Here is a 22386-nt window from a genome sequence, read left to right on the forward strand (position 1 = left end):
CGGGGACACATATAAAAAAGTCGATATTTGAAGTGTTTATTCTACGTACAAGTAAATAGTTTGTCAAGTCAAGTCAAAATTTATATAGCGCACTACATACCCATAGGGTCTCAAGGCGCTTGAGGAAGGGGGGGAGGTTTACTTATCGAATATCCATGTTTTAAGTTGTTTTCTGAAGGCTAGGTGGTTTTGAGTAAGGCGCAGGTGGATGGGAAGGGAATTCCAGGTCTTGGCCGCTAAGTAGGAGAAGGATCTTCCTCCCATGGTGGTTTTGTGGATGCGCGGGACAGCGGCGAGGGCTTGGTTGGACGAACGCAGGTGGCGGGTGGGGGTGTAAAAGGAAAGGCGCGTGTTGAGACAATCAGGTCCAAGTTCGTATAGGGCTTTGTGTGCGTGGGTGAGGAGACGGAACGTTATTCTCTTGTTGACGGGGAGCCAGTGAAGGTCTTTCAGGTGAGCGGAAATGTGGTCTGTGCGGGGGATGTCTAGTATGAGTCTGGCTGAAGCATTTTGGATGCGTTGGAGTTTTTTCTGTAGCTTCGCGGTGGAACCGGCGTAAAGGGTGTTTCCGTAGTCCAGACGGCTAGTAACCAGTGCGTGGGTGACCGTTTTTCTTGTTTCGGTGGGGATCCAGTGAAATGTTTTTTTGAGCATGCGTAGGATGTTGAAGCATGAGGACGAGACGGCATTGACTTGTCTGGTCATCGAGAGTGAGGAGTCTAGGATGATGCCAAGGTTCCGTGCGTGGTCCGTCGGTACGGGGGCTTTTCCTAGGGTCGTTGGCCACCAAGAGTCGTCCCAGGAGGAAGGGGATGAGCCTAAGATGAGGACTTCGGTTTTGTCCGAGTTCAGTTTTAGGCGGCTGTGCTTCATCCACTCAGCTACTTCTTTCATCCCTTCATGTAGGTTGGTTTTGGCGGTGGTTGGGTCTTTGGTGAGTGAGAGGATCAACTGAGTGTCATCAGCGTAGGAAATGATGTTGAGGTTGTGTTGACGTGCTATGGTTGCCAGTGGGCTCATGTAGACGTTGAAGAGGGTGGGGCTGAGTGATGATCCTTGTGGGACGCCGCAGATGACCTCGGTGGCCTCTGACTTAAAAGGGGGGAGGCGGACTCTCTGAGTTCTTCCAGCGAGGAACGAAATGATCCAGTCCAATGCTTTTGCTTGAATTCCGATGTCTCTGAGGCGTTGTATCAGGATGCTATGGCAGACTGTGTCGAAGGCTGCGGAGAGGTCAAGGAGGATAAGGGCGACTGTGTCTCCATTGTCCAGTAGTGTACGAATGTCGTCAGTTGCTGCGATGAGGGCGGTCTCGGTGCTGTGATTGGCTCGGAATCCAGACTGTGAGGAGTCGAGTGATTTGTTGGTTTCGAGGAAGGTGGCGAGTTGATTGTTAATGGCTTTCTCAACGACTTTGGCGGGGAATGGGAGGAGCGAGATGGGGCGGTAGTTTTTGAGTTCGGTGGGGTCGGCTGTGGGTTTCTTCAGAAGGGCGCTGAGTTCGGCGTGTTTCCAGCTTTCTGGGAATGTGGTGGAGTTAAGGGAGCAGTTGATGACATCTCGGAGATGGGGTGCAATAATGGAGTTTGCTTTGTTGAAGATGTGATGGGGGCATGGGTCTGTAGGGGATCCTGAGTGGATGGAGTTCATCAGGCGTATGGTCTCTTCTGTGGTGATTGGGTTCCATTCGAGAAGGATATTCGGGGGAGGTAGTCGTTCGGGGGTGAGTGGGGTGGATTGGTTTACAGGTTGGCTGTCGAAGCTGTTGTGGATATCGGCAATTTTGTCGTGGAAGAATGAGGCAAGGGAGTCGCATAGGGCTTGAGAGGGGGTGATGTCGTTGGAGCTGGCGGTGGGGTTGGTGAATTCTTTGATGATGTTGAAAAGTTCCTTGCTGTTGTGGGCGTTGTTGTCTAGTCGATCTTTGAGTGCTGATTTCTTGGCTGTCCGGATTAGCTGGTGGTGTTTGCGGGTGGTGTTTTTGAAGGCTGTTTGGGTGATAGTGTTTGGGTCTGTTTTCCAAGTTTTCTCGAGGGAACGACAGATCTTCTTGGATTTTTTAAGGTCATCGTTGAACCAGGGGGCGTTCTTGCTTCCTTGCTTGATTTGATGTTTTTTCAAGGGTGCTAATTTGTCGGCGGTTTGGGTTAACCATTGTGTGAGGTTAGTGGCGGCTTTATTAGGGTTCGTTGAATGGGCAAGGGGTTTTTGAAGAAGCGATGTGGAGATCTGGTCGATTGTAATTTTGTTCCAATTTCTTCGCAGAGTTGGTTGAGGGTGGTTGTGGGTCGTGGTCTTATTGTAAATGAAGTGGATGCAGCTGTGGTCAGTCCAGTGGAGGGGTGTGGTATGAGTGAAGGAGATATGCTTGCTGGAAGTGAAGATGGGGTCGAGTGTGTGTCCTGCATAGTGTGTGGGGGTGTTAACAAGTTGTTTGAGTCCGAGATTGGCGAGATTGTCCAGAAGGGTGGTGGTGTTGCTGTCGTTGCTCTTTTCTAGATGGAAATTGAGGTCTCCCAGTAGAATGTATTCTTCCGAAGGGAGGGCGTGGGGGGTGATAAAGTCGGTGATGTCTTCGCTGAATTTTGTACGGGGTCCTGGTGGCCTGTAGAGGAGGGTGCCCCTGAGTGCTGTCTTGGGGTCGATGTGGATCTGGAAGTGAAGGTGTTCAGCGCTAGAGAGGTTGACGTCCGAGCTGGTAGAGACGCGGATGGTGTTCTTGTGGACGATGGCGATGCCTCCTCCTGTTTGGATGGGGCGGTCCTTACGGATGATCTTGTAGCCGTCCGGGATGGCTATGGTGATGTCTGGAGCTGAGGAGGCGTTCATCCAAGTTTCTGTTAGGAAGGCGACGTCCGGAGAAGTGGTGTCGAGTAGATTCCAGAGGTCGATGGCGTGTTTGTGAACCGATCGGGTGTTGAGAAGGATGCACTTGAGGTCGTTGGTGTTGGCTCTCTGTTTGGTGTTTGTGGATTTGTATTGGGGCTTGACGCAGGTGAATTTGCAGGAGTGGCAGGTGAAGGGTCCATGGGTGCGTCCTGGTGCTGCTTGAGCGCAGTTAGTGAGTCGGCCGGGGTTGAGTGCACAGAGGAAGGAGGCATTGTATGTAAAGCGGGGGGGATGGGTGAAGCGGGGACCAGGGGGTCTGGCGCTGGGCGCGGTCCAGGCGCGGACGGGCATAGACGGGCTTACCTTTGGCGCACCTTCGGCGCGACTGGGGCGCGAACGCTGCACGTGACCGCTGCACGTTGTGTTGCACAGGAGCAAGTAAACAGTAGACACAATAGGCTGAATAAGATGGAAAACTATGAGGGAAAAAGTGAATTATGTTAGATCATGAATAAATTAACCATTAGAGTGTAAGTCACAACTAAACTTGTAAGAATTCTCAATTAGGGCTATAGCAACAAGTACTTAATTTATGTATACCTAATCATCATGGTGTAAACATGAGAACTTCAGGGGTTAAACTGTTCCCTTGGAGGCCACCCTGGGGATTCCATGCTGGTAGGACATTTCCAAAGCTATTGTGTTCGTGTGGGGCACCTCGAAGTGTGAAATGCTTATTTAGGATTAATGTCATAAAGTACCCTAGGAAGTCCTTAAGAGGATAGAACTAGCATGGACAGTTGCCATTAATGCTTTAATCTGCCTCCCCACCTTAAAGATTTCTCATCCAGATACTTCAACTGTGTGAGAAAGGAGCTTATACTCAGTGATAATTCACATCTTGATATCCCTGCTGTAAATGTCATTAGCTCGATTCCATAGTTGAGTGGTAGTGCTGGAAGTAAGAGTAAGCAGTACCTGACTCTGGAGTATAATGTAGCTGCGCACAGACAAACCATTGTATTTCAGGCGGCATATGATGGGTGGCCACTTGCGGACAAAGGACTGGACGAGCAATTTATTTTAGCTGGATTTTAATCTTAATCTAAAAGGTGATATCTTCCTCAGTTTAAAACACTCTGTGCAATCGTTATTTTTAAGATATTGATTTGAGTTTCCAGGCCTTCTCTTAGTACGTGGTGAAACATCGCAGCCATAATGATGCGAATGTTGATAAAGCAATAAAATGTTTCAAGTCCTAGGGAAGGACCTCCCCTTTGTTTGTCTGAGTGTCCATATGTCTGAGTGTCCATGCAAGTATTTGAGTGTAAATTGAACATGCCAAGGGCCTTCCCAGAGCAAGGGTTTACTGTGAGCATGTTAGACCAGGGATTTATATGGATGTGCAAAGCTTCAACAAATGTAATCAGTAAATCTGTAACTACAACTTCACTCACAACTTAAATATCAAAACGAATATTTGTCATGGAATCCCAGAAATTATGGTCCTCACTAATATAAAATGTAGGCGCCACAAAACAAATACATTTGGAAATATTTAGTTTGGTAGTGCTTATGCTTTTTTTTGACTTGTACATAATTTTAGTTCCCAGCTTGGAAGACCAGCTAGGTCTCTCACCAAAGACTGCTCCACCCCACCTTTTCAAAGTTTACTTTCCTTCCATCACTAAGACTATGTGGATTCTCTTCCCCAAGGCTGTGCTTTTCTCTTACACTTCCACACAATATTGTGGATCCCTTAGTTAAGATTATGTATTCCTTCCTCACAGATTTGGATGGCTACCACCCAAGACAGCAGGGGTTTCTTTTTCCCAAGATTACCAGATTGACTCCCTCCCCAAGACAGCCGTGATACCCTGTTAAAGACCACATGGATCCTGGCTCTAACCTGTCCAGAGAGCATTCAGATCAGCACTGCACTTTTTGTTAGATCTCCTCAAATCGCGCATCACTAGATATGGGGATAGAGCATACTCAATTGCTGCAGCAAGATGTTGCATCTCTTCCATTTAACCCGTGAAGCCTTGCTTACTCCTAATTCACCTAGAACAATAAATCTTTTCAATGCCAAAAAACTTTCTGGGTAAAAGTTGTGCTCTAAAAATAACCACAGATCCTGCTAGTGCATCCTTCCTTATTTCCGCATGAATCCTTTTTCCCACATCTGCATTGACCCTTTTCCCTACCACTGAGTGCATCCCTTCCCTGAACTGCATGGGTCACCTTCATCCCTTCCCTATGACCAGAAAGATCTTTCCTCACCCACTGCAGGGATATCTTCTCCATAGCCACATGAATCCTGCCTCATCCAACACAAATTCCAACAAACTCATGAATCCTGTTCACAAAAACACACGTGCCCATTTCCAAGGCGGTGACTTGTGGTTTTCAGAGGCCTCTCAAAAAAGTATTTAGCAAGATAGTATATTATGTTTACTTTGTAAGGATATATTTCATCTGTTTAACATTGTTTTCCTTTTTTTTAGACAATTCTGCCAATCAAGTGTACAACTACCAGCCGTGCTATCACCCTGATCACCAATGCGACAGCACCTGTCCTTGCATCATGACACAAAATTTCTGTGAGAAGTTTTGTCAGTGTAACCCAGATTGTAAGTCAAACTTTAGAAATTGGTCATCCAACTGGAAAGTTCTATTCAATGACAGAATGCCATCCTTCAAGATATGTTTGGTCCTCTAATATTCTTTAATCCAACTCCATCTTGATGCATAGACCAGAGTGTACTGTGCTAAGCTATGCGCTTTGAAACTACTACATAATGTTTTGTAGCGTGAATCCTTTTCTGGGTTCACATGCTGTGCATCATTCCGCCATCTAGTGGTTGGGTCCAGAATTGTCTTTGTATTTTTGTTTGTTTTTCTTGTTTTGGTGGCTGTCGACCACCATTGGGTAAAACAGACAGAAGGAGATGATGGACGGAGCTCTGAAACTTCTCAGACACTCACCCCTAGTCACAGATCTGGGTTGAATCCATCATCATTCTTTAGCTCACTTCGCCCCCTCAGTTCAGACCCAGCTCTACGGAAATCAGTCTGGACCCTGTACCTCATGGGAACAGTTCAGCCCGAACTGCCAAGCCAGGTCTTCCCTGAACCGGAAACAAGCATCCTGGGACCGGTTTCTGGGTAACACCCTTCATCAGCCAAGCTAGCTTGAATCCAGTGAGCAAGGGACCCACATCTGGGCATACCCTGCCAACTTAGGGCGAACAAAGCAAACACAAGGAGATGATGGACGGAGTGCTGAAACTTTTCAAACACTCACCCCCAGTCATAGATCTGGGTTGACCACCATTTGGTGCCAGGTACGTCCCCTGTGTGATGTCAGACGGTATCCTGGAGGTCGACTTGCGTGGGGGCCATCTTTGGATTTGTTTTTCCGCCGTTGGGTCTAGAAGCAAGATGGGAAGCTATGAAGAAAGTTTCGCCATTGGGTCGATAAGCTCCGAAGAACCATTTCTTTCTTATTTGCTGTTGCACGTGAACTCTGAGTATTAACTGAACATTGCACACTGATCTACAGTTGATTATCTGACCCAGAACCATAACTCAAAAGGTGTAGCAGTCACATAAGTCCACCTGGAAAATCGTGTTGGGGGATTCAGCACATGTGCAGTGCTTTATGAATATGAAGCAATGCAGAGTGCATGCTGTTATGTATCCACTATAATGAACAGACTTGTGAAAATGATTGTATTAATTGCAGTTATACCACAACAGTGAGAAACAAAACTTGCCTTTCATTGCTGTGACATAATCCACAGCCATTGTACTAATTTACTGCTTTTGGATTTGGTATGGGCCCCTTTATACAGCATAAAATATGTTTTGATGGATACTTCTAACTGCAGGTTCCTTACCATGTGAATACCCCCAGGAGTCAGACTGGTTCGGGAAACTCATAAAGCATCACTATTGCGTGCCGGTAGGTGGCGCTGTGCATTGACTTCCTTCCACTCCAGAAGAGACAAACAGAGCAGTATAGAAGCGCCAACCACTGCTCTGATGTTTGTTTCTTTCTGCTACTTTCTAAGTGGATCTGGAGTTCTGCTCCTTTTCTTCATTCCTTGTACAAATTTTTCTCAACTTAATTTTTTTTTCTCTTAAATTTTTCCAGTGTGCAAAAGAACATATTACCTCCAGCTTTTAAACCTTTTAGGGACTGTAGCAACCGAGCCCCATGAGATGTGCCTCTCGTGTTTGGGTTCAGCTCACAACTCCAAGGCCTGCTACAACAATGCCCAGATGAATCCGAAAGCCATCTGAGATTGTGAAGACAACTTTACAAAATACTGCAAGACTTCACACACACCCCGCTCTTATTCTAATTTTAAGTGTGGACCAGCTCCCGTAGTTATTCCCAGAGTAGATCTTTATTACAGTTGTGAACTTTGGGTACATTGAAAAAGCACAAGAAGTCCAAGCGCGCCTGTGCCAAATCCCACCTTTCCCTATCTCCGTAGGAGACGTGAGGGCACCCCTGTACCTTCAGGGCTCACTCCAGTTTCATTGAGAAACCAATTCCAACCATGTTCTAGATGCACCCTGGGATTGCGGTTCCATCAATGACATTGCAACAGATCAAAGCCTTTAAAGAGGCTGTGCTGTGCATCTTGGGCATGCTTCAGGCTCCCTCTTGTATGCCTTCAGGTCCCAAGGATCTGCAGAGGCGTCCAGTCTGGTTACTGTGGCAAATTCATCCTCTGATCTCTTTGTGCGCACTTCAAGTTCCCCAACAGGCATTGGTGCTGACATCTGGTTCAGGGGTAAAATCTGCACCGTTCCCTTGTTTGCCAAGGCTTGCATCAACACTACCAGCACCAAGGAGTATCCACAACCTATCATGCTATCCAACGCTGAGCCAAAACCATCTCGACTGAGGCTGTACTCCTATCCAGGCATGATGCACCTAATACTCAATCCCGCGGACTCAGACTCAATACCATTACCGTGCAGTTGCACACAGACATTGCACCAAACTTTTGGCTATAACCAGAACAATCTACAGGAGACCAATGTTGGGGTAAAAGGATGGTTTTCCCCATCCAGTGATGAGGAGAACTGAGTCCTGTGAGAGTCCAGTGGACTGGATACCCCAACCAATACTGGGTTGGTTTCCCCTTCTGGACCAGCAACTGAGGAAAGTACATTCTTTACCACAGTCATTAGGAGAGATGCTGAAGTCCTAGACTTTCACTTCTCCTCTATGGAGATAAAAACGAATGTCCTTACTGAGGTCTTTTAGCATCTCCAGGTGCCGACTGAACCTCTTATGGCCTTCATTGAGGCCCTCACTGATGCCATCTTGGGCACATGAGCTAAACCATGTTCTGGTCCTCCGGTCAGTCACTAAGTCGCACGTCACCATAGACCAACTCCAGTTGACCCTGATTGATTTTTTTAATTGTTTGTGGTTTTTATTTTTAAAAGAGTCATTCAAGCCCTTTTGTGGTGCAGGCTTCTACCAGTAACAGTAAAGTGAACCCTAATGCCTTTCCAACTACTCGTCCAGACAGAGTCTAAGCATATGAAAGTGTTTAGTAAGAGAATGATTTTGTCGGCCAGCCTTGCCCTGAGGTCAGTCAACTCCAGCTGCCTACTAGGTCACAACATCCATGCATTTTGGGACACCGTTAGGGAGATTTTACGGGCAGTTCCAGAAGACTTGTGGGCTTCCTTGGCTCATACCATTCAGAGTTGCTGAGATGTGGCTAATATTTTCATGTGATTGTGCCTATATGCAACAGATTGTCGATTTGGCCAAGCAAGATGGCCAAACAGACTCTCCTTGCGGAGCTCCCGCTGGCCAAAAATGGACTCCTGTTCCACCTGACACCATCGGGGACAGTCTTTACCCCCCAATTGCCTGATCTGTTAAGAGAAGTGGTGTGGCTCGCCTGCTGATTGTAGACAGATCCTGGAGGGTAACTGACGGCTGATCCTGGGAGCACCGGCCAGCTCTCGTGTGTAGAAGAACGCTGCGTTGTGCTCCTGGGGTGCTGCAGTGCTGGCCTATCTGGAACGGACCACCCTAGGCCAAAGATATGGACTCTGACTGAGCTGTGTGGCTCACTGTTGAGCGCTTAGTGGCTGCTATGGGGTGGGAGCAAGGCTGGGACGAGGCTGTAGGCCAGGGAGCTTGGAGTGCCGAGGTCAGGTCTTACTCCTAACGGGGGTGGCTGGGTCTCTCCAACACAACGAGCATACAACAGACTGACTAGGGTCGGACATCCCAAAGAAGGGGTGAGGAAGGGCGGCGGAATGTCCATGTGGCCCAGGTCGGGACCCAGAATAAGGGAGCTGATGCGTTGCCTAGATAAAATCCCGGGGCCTAAAGAAGCAGTTGCGGCTGATCTGAAGAACCACAGCCAGGCCTGGGAAAAGTGGAGTGAAGCAGGCCCTGGTAGAAGGCGACACCAGTGCGCCCCAGGACCAATACTGAAGAGTGGGCATCTGTGGGCTGGGCAGCTGGTAGTCTCCAGTAGACAACAGGGAGGTGAAGGCTGGACTTAGAAGGCGTTCTGACTGAAAGTCGATAGTGGGTTGGGGCCGCAGGGCCCAGATGACAATAAGGATTGTCCAGACCTATATGGCAGTGACGGTGGCCGCTATGGCCTACCTAGTTGCACACATTGTTTTGGCAGGAGACTGGAACTGCGTCATTAGCGGGATACTTGACTGTGAGCCACCAAAAGGTCACACTAAGCAGAGCATGATGAGGATGCTTAAAGACGTGCTACTGGACCTGAGCTGGATTTATCCCTGGAGGGAGAGCCATCCAGCAGTGTACGCCTGCTATACGCCAGCAGCCAGGACATACAGCCGCCTAGACTATTGCTTTGATTGAACAAACTGGCACAGGATGTTAGGTAGATTTCCTATCTCACCTACTACCTATCGGACCATTCCCTAATCCTGATATTGTTAAGGAGGACACAAAGTCGCACAGCGGTCCAGCTTTGGTTACTCGGGGCAGAGGCACTAACAAATCCCCCCCATTCCAGGCTGAGGTGAGAGGCGCTCTAGCACTATTTTACTGAAAATTGGGGAAACTCTGGGAGAAGGGCCCTTGACTGGGATGCGATAAAGGTGGTCCTTAAAGACATTTGTCCTAAAATCTTGTATGGCGTCATAAGAAAGTTAGAGCAAGATCTGGGCCTCCAAGAGAAATGTCTGGGTGACTTAAAAATGCTTCCTACCCAGCCAGACAAACTCTAGGAATGGTAACAGTGCCGTAAGGAGCTGCTGTACAACTGGCGGTACAAAAGATGGTGGTGATGGACGGAGCATCTGAATCAATCAAACACTCACACCCAGTCAAAAGATCTGGGTTTAATCCTTCACCGTTCTTTAGCCCTCTCTGCCACCCCAGTTCAGACATGGCTATATGCAAATCAGTCTGACCCTGTGCCTCATGGGAACAGTCTAGCCCGAACTGCCAAGCCATGCCTTCCCTGGACCGGAAACAAGCTTCCAAGGACCGATTTCTGGCATTACAGTCGTCTACAGCCCGGCTTGCTTGAATCCAGTGGCAAAGTGAGCAAGGGACTCACGTCTGAGCATACCCTGCCACACTTATGGCGGCCAAAGCGGTACAAAAGGGCTTGAGAAGCATATATACACGGCACACAATCCGATACTGCACCCTGAAGGGGATAAAAAGGGAGCAATGCTTGCTTGCCTGGTTAAACAGAGTCACATGCCCCGGTGTTGGCACTTAGAGATGACGAGGGAGAACTCGTCGATACTCAACTGGCCATCAATGGCTTATTCTCGATCCATCAAAGTAAAAATTTCAGCACATGGGAATTCACTGAGTGACTGTGGGGCTACCTTTCTAGCTCAGGTAGAGCTCCTGCATCTAACCGAAGAGGACCGTGGCTCAATGGATGAGCCCATTACTCGCGATGAGGTCCTCGCTGCAGTCAGAGGACTGAACTGTGAAAGCACCATGAGGTGATGGTCTCCCTGTGGAGTTTTATCAAAGATACACAGGCATGCTGGCAGAGAAGTACTTGAGGTTTATCATGAGGCCCTCCAGAGGAGGTGATTGTCCAAACATAGCATGAGACCCTAATGGTGATGGTGTAGAAATGGGGCAAGAATCTAGTTGAAGCCTCTTTATGAAGACTGCTCTCCCTTTTAAACGTTGATGTAAAAATCCTTAGCGGTATGCTAGTGGCACGTTTGCTACCTCATCTCCCGCCCTTAAATGTAAAACCGCAGGCACCTGTAACATATTTACCATGCATGAATCTGAATGGTGATGCCTATGCCTTGACATTTTCTAGATATCAAACAAGCGTTTGATTCCGTGGATTGGGAATACCTTTGACATAATCTGGAGAAAGTGGGGCAAGGCCTCAAATAAATGACCTGGGTCAAGCTACCATATGCAGACCCGGAGCCAACAGGTGGTGTCGTTTTGAGCAGTTTTCAATTGCATAGGGTGCCCTCTCTCACCACTACTGTTTGCATTGGCTATATAACCACTGGCAGAACTACTGCATCCTTGGGGGATCACAGTGGGCAGTCCTTGAGATAAACTACGGACCCTCGCTATCGGATGGGAGCTCCATGAGATCTTGACTCTAACGAAACATAAGGTTATCCTGTTGCCTATATTTAGCTGTGATTTTATCGATATGACAATTCGGCATTAAGGCTTCCAGCTATACATTAATAACAGCCTCCATCAGACTCTATATTTACTCATATTGATATGGATGGACTGTTCCCTGTGTGACTCTCTGCTGATATTTACATTAATAGCGGTGCCTCAGAACAAGTCAGTTAATTTCCTTATTAAAATTATCAGAATTTTCAATCAGCATAGTAGTACTGCATAGCTGTGGTTAGTCCTCAAGTTTCACCTCTTGACGTAATATTCAAGAATACCAAGAGCCCACAGTCTAACCTTTATATCCATTGTTTTTACACTTGCTATCGGTTGACTTGCTGAGTAAGCTGATCCAACGCTTTTTGCCTGCTACGCAAGCCGATAAATACAGAATTTCAGTGCAATAGACGGTCTCCTGATTATGGAAATGTTGTGGCCAATAAGAGGAAACGAATAGGACTATCCATGTTCGAACAAACCATGTTCGAACAAACCTGAGGGCGGAGAGGACTTGAGATCCCTAACATAGAACTCTACTACATCTTTGCCCACTTAAAGCTCGCTGTCCACTGATTGGCTCCAGCAGACAACTGGGCAAAGAGACTTCTGAGCAGTTCTGATAGTAAAGAGACGCTCCCTGCCCTGCCTGTGAATGTTGCTCTTGTGCCTGCAGACATGCCCCTCCTTATTTGCAGGTGTGTTGAGTATGGGAAAGAGCAGTCACAAGCGTGATAAGGCGAGCCCCAGATGCATGGGACATGCCGATATGGCCATTGATGCCATTTGCAAGGATAACTGACTCAATGTAAGTTCAGAAATGGAAGGTCACGGGCTGCGAAATACTTGGAGATTTGTATCTGGAGGACAGTTCATCATGCGAGAGGATGCCATTGAATCCTTCACACTTGGCACAAAGGCAGTATTCACACTATTCAAAGATGTCTGCAACAGCACGAAAGGTATGGCCCTGCTTTCCAGAGTAGTCGCCACCCACAGACACCGATATCGCTCTGGCATTGGCAGGAGGTCGTAGATTGATATCGCTGATGTATCACCTGCTAAGGGAGGACCTACTAAAAATAACGCCTAGAGCACACACAAAGTAGCAAGAGGTCTCGGAGGAACATTTGTCTGACCAGGAATGGGAGAAGGTGCATGACAGAGTGCAGGTGGTTAGCTCAAATGTGTGGTTTAAACTGATCCGATATAATTATACGCACCAAACGTATCCCTCACCCAAAACATTTCATACTATCTATAATACATGGAGAGACCACTGTGCCTGGAGCGGGTGCCCCACAGCAGACTTCATACGTATTGTCTGGCAATGCTCATCCCTGATGCCGTTTTGGACGGAAACTTCAATAGCCACTGGCTGAGCCATACAGCCACACCTCGTACTGTATTGCTGGGCCTGATTCCCACCCCTAACAAGAAAATAGTCAGAATAAAATTAATTTTACTATTGGTAAAGCGATGCGAGTGGACAGTGGCTGAAGATGTACCCATGAAACATGTGCGACGAAATGCGAAACTGGAGGATGAGTTGGCCGCCTAGTCAGCAATGTAAACTGACTTGCGTGAACCCCGGAAGGAATTAGGAGAGACATGGTTGTTGTAAGTATGGGGCCAACTCACGGATCAGGGTGTGGATGTATGAGGGCTAAGGGAGACTGATGGACGGTTTGGGCACCCCTGCAGCAATTTGAGAATGGATGGAAATCTATGAGGTGCGGGTATACAGGGATACACGGGCTATGATCACAGCAATTTTGCAATGCAAGTTGAATGGAGCAATTAGAGAACTAGGAAATAGATCAGAAGACTAGAGTGTCACATCTGACAGGTGGATCCTTGAAATCGGCCAACAGGACTAAGCCTTGCTTTTCCTTTTTGACCTTCTGTTTCCAAAGGGCCACCTGACCTTGTTGAGTAAGGAGGTGCAGGCCTGTTGGTCAAAGGATCCTTAATGTGAGTACAGGTATCGGAAGTGGGGATTGAAAGTTATTCCTGCTACTTCTTAGTGCAGAAGAAAGACTGAGGCCTTCATCCTATTTTAGTTCTTCGACTTCCCAGTGAAGGGACAAATTCAAATACTCATGCAGACCCAGGTTCTCTACCCTGGATTCAAGAGACTGGATGGTGGTGTTGGACCTGCAAGATGCCTGTCTCATATCGCCATCCTGCAGGCTCACAGATGGTACCTACAGTTCAAAGTGAGCCACGAGCTCCTGCAATTTGCCTGGCTTCTTTCTGGGCTCATCTGTGACTCTTGGGTGTTCAAAGGTGATGGCAGTGGTGGCTGCCCATCTTCGGAGGTCGGAGTTACCAGTGCTTCTCTACCTCTATGACTGATTATTGAAGGCAGGCTCCCCGCAGTCAGTTGTAGACCCCTCCTGATGTCGGCAACCCCCAGACACCTACGCAGAGCTTTCCTTTAACCGGAGCCATCCTGGAGACAGTGTGCTTCTGGGTCTTTCCTCGAGATCAACAAGTCCAGTACATTTGGGATATGATCCAGATAGATTTTTCGCCCTCTCTCCTGGGCCTTGGGGAAGATGGCTATGAAGATTCTTGGTCTACTGACCTCCTGCATCCGGCTTGCTGATTATGAAAGATGGCACATGTGGGGACTGCAATGGAGTCTGAACTCTCAATGGGCCCAGTACCAGGAGCACTTGTGAGATTCTATCCAGATTTTGGAGGAGCCTGCCAAAGATCTGCTGTGGTAGCTACTCAACTGCAAATGGACCAGCGGCAGACCCTTCTCCCTGGGCCACCCACAGTTGATGATGGTGACGGATGTGACACTACTAGATCGGGGAGGTCATCTGGGTGAAGTGGAAATCAGAGGACTCTGGTCTCTGACTGAGACCCGCCTCCACATAGTCTGCTATAATTGTGGTAAATTCTTTGGTCATTGAAGGCCTTCCTGCTAGCCATTAAAGTGGGGCTGGTGTAAGTTCTCATGAACCAACTGGACCAGGTGGTACTGAAACTAGTTGGCTGGGGTCCTGTTCCAGGAAGCTCTGACTCTCTGGAACCGGATGGGTTAGTGCATTAGAGTTCTGAAGATCATTGTCTTTCCTAGATGTGTTCCACCTAGAGCGTAGCACAGGATCCCTGTATGATGTCCTATCACTAGGTCGCAGCAGCAGGGTCTTGTACAAGCGCCGCATAACCTGCACTTTCGTGCGTGGAGATTGAGCGGATGCAGTTGATGTCCTTTGATCTCCCTTCTGAAGTCATTGTTGTGATCGTGGCAGATTGGCAGGATCCGTGTACACCGGGTGCTGGGATAAGTTTGTAGCTTAGTGCTGCACCCACAGGACTAACCCACTGCAAGCCAAACTGTTGGGTGTCTTGTTAAAGATTACTTATTGGCCCTATCTGCCTGTTTACGTTTGTCAGACCAGCCGTCATTATTCAATTCACCTATTGTGATGCGATTTTTTTAAACTTTGCATCATATGTTTCCTGCAAAGCCCTCTCATTGGTACAGTGGGACTTACATTTGGTTCTCCCTTTCCTAATGTGTACCCCTTTCGGGAACATGCACAGTTATCTATCATGCCTCCTTATCTTGAAAACAGTCCTTCTGCTCACAATGACGACAGAGTGTTGCATGAGGGAGCTTTAGGCTCCCTCGATCCAGTTACCCTATAACACCTTTTTTATGGACAAACTAGTGTTAAGACCTCAAACTGCATTCCTGCCAAAAGTAATGAGCATTTTCATGTCGGACAAGTTATAACTCTTCTGACCTTCTCTGCTTCACCTCATCCCTGGTAAAAGGAGGAGGGACTCCATTGCTTAAACCGGAAAAGGATGCTGAACTTTCACGCTTATCATACCACAGAACATTGAGTGGACAATGAGGTCTTTGTGGCTGTTCTCTGGAGCACAGAAAGGCAAGGCGTTGCATACACAGACCATATCATGATTGATAGACTTCTGTTTTAAGATCTGCTAGGTTTTGACTAAAAAGCAATCTGCAGAAGGCCTGAGGGTGATACACTATAGTATTTTGTAAAAGTAATGGACGAAATGCTTAAACTAATCTCTGCCACTGATAATTACTTGGTGCCACTTCCCAGTCCAGAGTTCCTGCTATGAATATTTGTCAGGCTGCTACATGGGCATAAGTGCACACATTCACAATGAACGATTGCCACAACATTCGGGTCGGTCAGTTTATTCCTGCAGGATTTTTTTTACCTAAGAATATCCACAGCCCACCACCTTGGGAGGTGCTGCTTTAGTACCTATTCACAAGGTAAGGAATCTACGATTAGAAGAAATCAGTAGAAGAACAAGTGACCTACCTTTGGTAACACTCTCTGGTGGGTACTGTATGTAACTACAGATTCATCTCCCCCTCCCACCTCCCCGTTCTGTAGCATAGTCTCCTTTTCCATCCAAAAAGGTCCCAATTTAGGAATTTGCTCACTGGCCCTTCCAATCTGCTGATGGGCTCTGGCTCTGAGGACGTGGACAAGATTCCAAAAGAAAATGCCCTCAGCGTGCATTGGTGGTGCTTATATGCAGCCCGGTTCGTCACTTCCAGATTGGAACTAATGCAGTGTGGAGCTGCAGGTGCCACATACTTGTGTGCATGAGCACTGCATTTGGAGGTTGCAGATTTATTCTGGCGCCTTGGGATATTTTCAAGGTGAGTAATCTGCAGTTAGATAGAATATCTATTGTGAAATAGTGTTACTGAATATAAGAAACTTAGTCACAATTGTAACTGTGAATACAAGTAACGTTTTTCACCTTGGATGGTTCTGAGTGACATCATACAGAACTCCAGCTTCACTCTCATTGTCTGTGATGCTACTCAGAGCCCCTTGGTGAAAAATACCCATGCTGTTCAGTGACCCATCTATAATTCTATTGAATCCCTAGGATAACTGTTTCGCTATTATTAATCATTCACTTTTAGGCATTGGTCCTAAGGGAAATGGCAGCTCAGAAGTTGCCGATACTGCAAAATCCGCTGATACAGGTTAACAGCATAAGGCACACAAGGTATCTGGCCCCAGATCATTTGCAGACGCCCACTGGGGAAATTCTTGTAGAATATATATTTGCCACCGGTCAGTGTTTGGGTCTGCTGAAAGATTCAGCTGTTTTATGTGGGTCATATTCAGCTCTTTAGGCACTTAAGAGTACTCCGGTAAATGCTTTCTTCACGTGATAGAAAATGCCTGGGTTCTATTTCCTGCTTGGTCAACCCCAGCACTAGAAAATATGGCCTTTGAACTCCATCCACAGTCATAAGACTTTCCTGCATATACAGTTGTATCTTTTGCTCACATATCCCTCTTACAGTAGCCAATTAATTTCCTGTGTGCTTTAAATGAAGTCCACTATGTAGATAACCCTGACACTCTCCTACATTTTGATTGACATCCTGCATCACCATTTTCTCCAGGCCAAAATCGGTTCCCAGGCTGTCGCTGTAAAACCCAATGCAATACAAAGCAGTGTCCCTGTTACCTGGCTGTGCGGGAGTGCGATCCTGATCTGTGCCTCACGTGTGGGGCATCTGAGCACTGGGAGTCTAAGATTGTTTCCTGTAAGAACTGCAGCATCCAGCGTGGCCTGAAAAAGGTACTTAAGACTTTATTTTTTTTTTATAACCATTATGGAAATACACGTATTATCTGTCCCAATCCTTTGTTTCATTGTTTCACCAAAAGGACAATAGTTGTGCGATAGAGAAAATGTCTGATAGAGATGTGCTTACAAATTAGATGTGATTTTCTGGTAAATGATTTGTATCACATAGTGATATGCTCACAAGGGAGATGGTATGATAATTTATATATCAATTCCTACCCTGGCGGATGTGATATTTTGTAAAGGCTGTTTATATAATATCGAGAAATGTGCTCTCAAGGAATAATTGATATTCCTACGAATAGCATTTTTAATCTCCTGACAATAAACCACTGTATTCTCTCAGACTCTTGTCATTTTCTTATAATGTCTTAAAAAGATGCAGTTCATGATGCTGTTGGTTATGTCGGTTATGTCACCTCTGTTTTCTTGTCATGTTAAAGCTCTGATCTAGAGTTATCTGTAATGTGCAGGCAAGAAGGTTCGCTGTGAGGAAGGTTGATACCCAAATTCAAGCTTTATTTGAGCAGGACCTACGCAACACTTAGTCCTTGACATGCGTTATCACAGGTTTCTCAGTAGGCAGTGCCCTCAGTGCAATGTGGAAAGTGTGTACGGCTGCTGGATGACTCAGTGTCATCAACAATACTACTATCCAGATCCCTTTTCATTTGGACAGCACATTGTGATCTACACCTGTGAGTCAATTGTTTATTTGTTGTGTAATGAATAGAGCCTAGTGTACCTTGTGATACTAAGACCTCTGGTACATTTAAATGTGTGGGCTTCTGTTCACGGATAGCAATATTATCTGAAGAAACAGACCTGGAAAACATATGGAGGTGAATCAGGAAAAAGGAAGCAAATACAGAATAAACTTTACCCAGCTGGAGCAAAACCTCAAAGGTCAGAGTGATGACCGCTCATGACGAACTCAAAGATAGGATTGTGAATGTTTCATTGTCCTATCCAGGTGGCATTGGATGTTTGCCACATGGATATGATGAAACTTCAGGAAATAGCTTAGAGCATGGAGTTGTGAGCTTGGCTGGAGAAACATAAATAATACTCAAAAGAAGGACTGTGAATGAGAACAGGTGTGGAATCCTTGGCTAGATGTGGGTGTTTTAGATAGGGTAACAACCTTCTTACAAATTATTTACAAAGACGTTTGTAGAAATTGTGAGACATGCACGCTAATTCAACATTTACCGTGGGACAGATTGCTGTCTTCTCCCCAGTTTAGTAAGCAAATTAAAGTCTTGTATTCACACAAGGATAATTGAATAGTCTGTCCCAATATGTCAAATTGATCCTATGATATATATTGAACATATAATATTTATTGAACCTATATATGAAATATGTAAAACCAGTGGTCTGAAAGGCCTCACTCATCTCCAAACTTTCAATTAGGTGGTAATGGATTAGCTCCATTGTCACTTAGTTACAAACTGTGTTAGTAGTTCTTTTTGAATAATACAAAACTTTAATACACAATATGTACCAATTTTGAATAGTTAATGTGCTCAAAATGCGAGCACACCACGAGTAGCATTGAGAACATTAAATTTGTTTAAAGTGGAAAATGTGAGGCAAGAAAAGCATTCTTGAACTAAAATCCACAGCAGCAACGTCTAGTGGAGAGAATATAAGATTAAGGGGTGAAATGCTCACCAGAAGCGAAGTGTTAATATTACAAAAGCTAAGGGAACCAAAACTTGCCACTCACAAAGTGTGCGGTGGCACCAGTTGCATATTATTATGGTACAGAGCAAGAACTTGGCCAGCCAAAGGATGTACTTACATGTGGAGTGGACGATTGTACACAATTTCTTTTAAATCTTGAACAAGGGACATTTTGAACTAAAATTTGAACATTTTATTAGGGAGGAAGAAAACAAATTAAAAACATTAAATTAGAATGGTCTGTACAGAGGAAAGATGACCAAAATTGAGAAAAAGAACACTAGGAGGAGGCTAAAACAATGAAAGACCAAAGGGTAGAGGCAATCATTTGCAGTGTTTATAATCTAGTTGAAGATGATATACAAATATCAAAACGTGAAAATCTACTCCAAAATAAACGTAATCATATGATTATAGGTGCACATCCCATTGTGCACTATTCAATACTCCATTCAAAAAGTTAACAACTTCTTATGATGAAATACCATTCGTCTATGCTAATGCTATTTTGTCCTTCCACAATTGAATGCAGTGATCTATCCATTTACACTACTGTCTGGAGAGGATTTCGTCAGTGCTGCCTCCTCTTTTTGGTTTTGTAATAGTCCCAATGCCTGCCGTTAAAGGTCATCCTCGTTTTGTTAACCTATAATGGCCAACTAGAGGGGCATTGGTGATCTTGCACCTAATTTACCTCCACGGCTGATCAATTCCTTGTTTGATCTTCTGTGTTGTGTGACCCTCGTAAAATAAATTGCACAGGCATTTGATTAAATAAATTACACAATTAGAAATACAGGTGGGGAAGTTTGCTAGTTCATGGTTTACATTGTTGCGTGGAAAGACCTTTGTGTTAGCTGTGAAATCTCCGGTAGCTCAATTGATAAATTTATGATGTCCTTCAGTGGCTGGCATGGCCCAAAGTGTCATAATAGAACAATCTCTTTTGGAGAATTTGTAGGATTGCACAAGATGGTCTTTGATGTTGCAACCTCGCTTATAAGAGAACAGTGGCAGGTCAAGCACAAGATAGCCAACCCTCAAGACATTGCAATGCCTTGAGCGATTTTATTAAAGTGTGGGGTAAAAGTAGTTATGTGACACACTTTCGAGTGACTTCTTTGGTGGCAGTAGTTCATCCTTCTATCATAGATTGTTTAACTAATGTACATGGGTGTCCTCATGCCTGCAGTATGAAGTATAGAACCTGGGTTTATGTGAAAACGATTGCACTAAGCTTAGTGTTCTACCTGATCCTTAGGGACTGTCCGAATTGTAAGCCCTCACGGCCCTCACGGACTGTCCGAATGGCAAGCCATCCTTCATACTCCTTGGGGGATGACTCTGATATTTTAAAGGTTTATTCTGCTCTGTTGGGTTTCTAAAGAGAGGTGGGGAAGAAAGAGATGTCTGTTTTTGATAAGCAGTTAATTATTTTGCTACTGTAGGGGTGGCTGAATCTGAGGTCTCGTTTAACATCCTTTAACCTATGTACAAATCACCTGTCATTGTAGCAGGTCACAAATGGTGTTAATGTTTTGCACTATAGCACCTATTGCTGGCGCCATCCGAGGTGGCGGGCTGGGGAACATTCATCAAGGATTCCGTGCAGAAGAATGAGTTTATCTCAGAGTATTGCGGGGAGGTAGGTGATCTCCTTTGAAATATTACTGACACTTGCATGCTTTAAACGAATGGGAAACACTCTTGTTCCCAAGTTCATGTACTAGTTCTGCAAGCAATGAAATTAAGGCCCTTATTTAATGTGCCTTGCATTTTGGATTCCTGGTGCTGAAGCAGCTTTTTTGTTTATATTGGTTTATTATTATTGTTATTCTTATTATTGTTATTATAATTATTATTTGTAAAAGAAGCATTTCTAGCAGAAGTGCTGTACATCATAATAATTAACTACTTTTGATCATAGGCAACAAACTGATTAATTGGTCAGAGGTGGAGGCAATTGTTGATGACCTCGATACTGCCGTAACAGTGGACCGCATATAATTTAATGTTGTATATTCACCTCGGTTTTACATTACATATATTTTCAATTTAAGGTACAGGGAGCTGAAATGATTTCCCCAGTCTTAAAATGCTTCTCAACCACGGTTCTAAGGTTATGAAGTTACCCACTACAATACATGTTCTGTCCTAGAGAATTGCAAGTATATAGCGATACATGACGATGGCGAAGAGCGCAACATCGGAAGATTGATCTGATCAAGGGCAGATGAAGCGTGGATGGTATATGGAGTGGCTTTGAAACTCCTGTTGATACAGCCTCTAAAACGTTAGTGTGAGTGCCATTGTGGTCAAATCAGTAGTGGTAAAGGACCAGTGTTTATACAGCAAACCAAATTAGCTAGGGTGGAAACTATCCAACTGTGATGTCACATTAGAGACAGTATGCTCGCGGATCTCAAGGACTTGCTCTTTTCTGTACCCAAGCACAACATAATAGCTCTTCGATTCTTACCATTTATTATTGCCATCACTACCTCCCTAGATTAACACTAGACTATCCCAGCCATTCTGGTCTCGTTTTTTGCATTGTAATAGTCCGAAATATATGTTTTCTCTGTGGTATTGTATGAAAAGTTACAAATCGCAGATTGCTTTGTCCTGTGCAGTAACAGGACTTTGTGAGAATAGCAGATGCCGCTCAGATGAGCTGGCTGCAGTGCCCTAATTGCACAGGTACATGTTATACTGGTGGCAGGGTAATGGGAAAGCAAAGGTGCTGGTTTGGGTCCTGCACCGCCGTTCACCTTCCGTTTTCCCAATCTGCCTTATTCAATGTAAATCCCATTTCATCCGGGAAGATTTACAATCCAAAGGCACCTGAAAGGAGATACTAAATGATCTACTGAACCACTTGTTCTCCATGTGGTTATATCATGGATTTAATGTCACTTCCACATTGTCCCATACCCCACAGATGTGCAGTTGTAGAACAAGGACATTTTGGCTGGCATATGTCCTCACACCTAGGTTGTGTCTTATTTAAAAGACCTGGATTGGCTGTTAAGTCATTGCATTATCTTTAGTGTACTGCCCTTCCACTGTGAATTCAATTAAAATATCCTCTACTACCCAAAGAATGTGCCTAGATTCCTGCCATCTTGCACAGTTGGATCTGGGTTCTCCTACATATCACGTTTTGTATTCATGGCCCAGTGTGGGGGTGGATGAAGTGAACTGTAGTGACAGGAGGCCACCTTCTATGGATAGTCTAAAGCATTTCTTAAGATGCCAGGAACATTTAAGAGTCTGGAGATCATTTTATTTTAGAGAGTAGGTGCTGATGTTTTAGACCCGAAAAGCCTCTCCAGTGTGTCATACAGCACAGTAATCCATGACTGTAATATAAGTAAAGATGTGCCCACAGACACTAATCACTTGACCCATGCCTCATTAGGTATACCATTGTCTAGCTTGATAGTCACTAAAATCTATATGTTTTACAGCTGATTTCACAGGATGAAGCAGATCGCCGGGGAAAAGTTTATGACAAGTACATGTCCAGCTTTCTCTTCAATCTCAACAATGGTATGATTCATTCTCATTCTTATTCTTAT

The 22386-nt window shown here is 45.3% G+C and overlaps 1 protein-coding gene across 2 annotated transcripts in view; it reads left to right on the forward strand.

Moving 5' to 3' along the window:
* EZH1 (enhancer of zeste 1 polycomb repressive complex 2 subunit) overlaps positions 1 to 22386 on the forward strand; it is a 278927-nt gene that overhangs the window by 240163 nt on the left and 16378 nt on the right. Inside the window, exons 16-19 of one of the 2 annotated variants that reach the window (XR_013594997.1) lie at positions 5337 to 5462; positions 16929 to 17107; positions 20320 to 20450; positions 22276 to 22357. Coding sequence is in view for 1 of the 2 variants with exons in the window: in XM_078645362.1 (XP_078501488.1) it covers positions 5337 to 5462; positions 16929 to 17107; positions 20355 to 20450; positions 22276 to 22357 (483 nt within the window). In the remaining variant the exon portion in view is untranslated. The remainder of the gene's footprint in view (positions 1 to 5336; positions 5463 to 16928; positions 17108 to 20319; positions 20451 to 22275; positions 22358 to 22386) is intronic. The other variant, XM_078645362.1, reaches the window with a different exon arrangement.

The sequence above is a fragment of the Lissotriton helveticus genome, chromosome 5_1, assembly GCF_964261635.1.
Source record: "Lissotriton helveticus chromosome 5_1, aLisHel1.1, whole genome shotgun sequence".
NCBI lineage: Eukaryota > Metazoa > Chordata > Amphibia > Caudata > Salamandridae > Lissotriton > Lissotriton helveticus.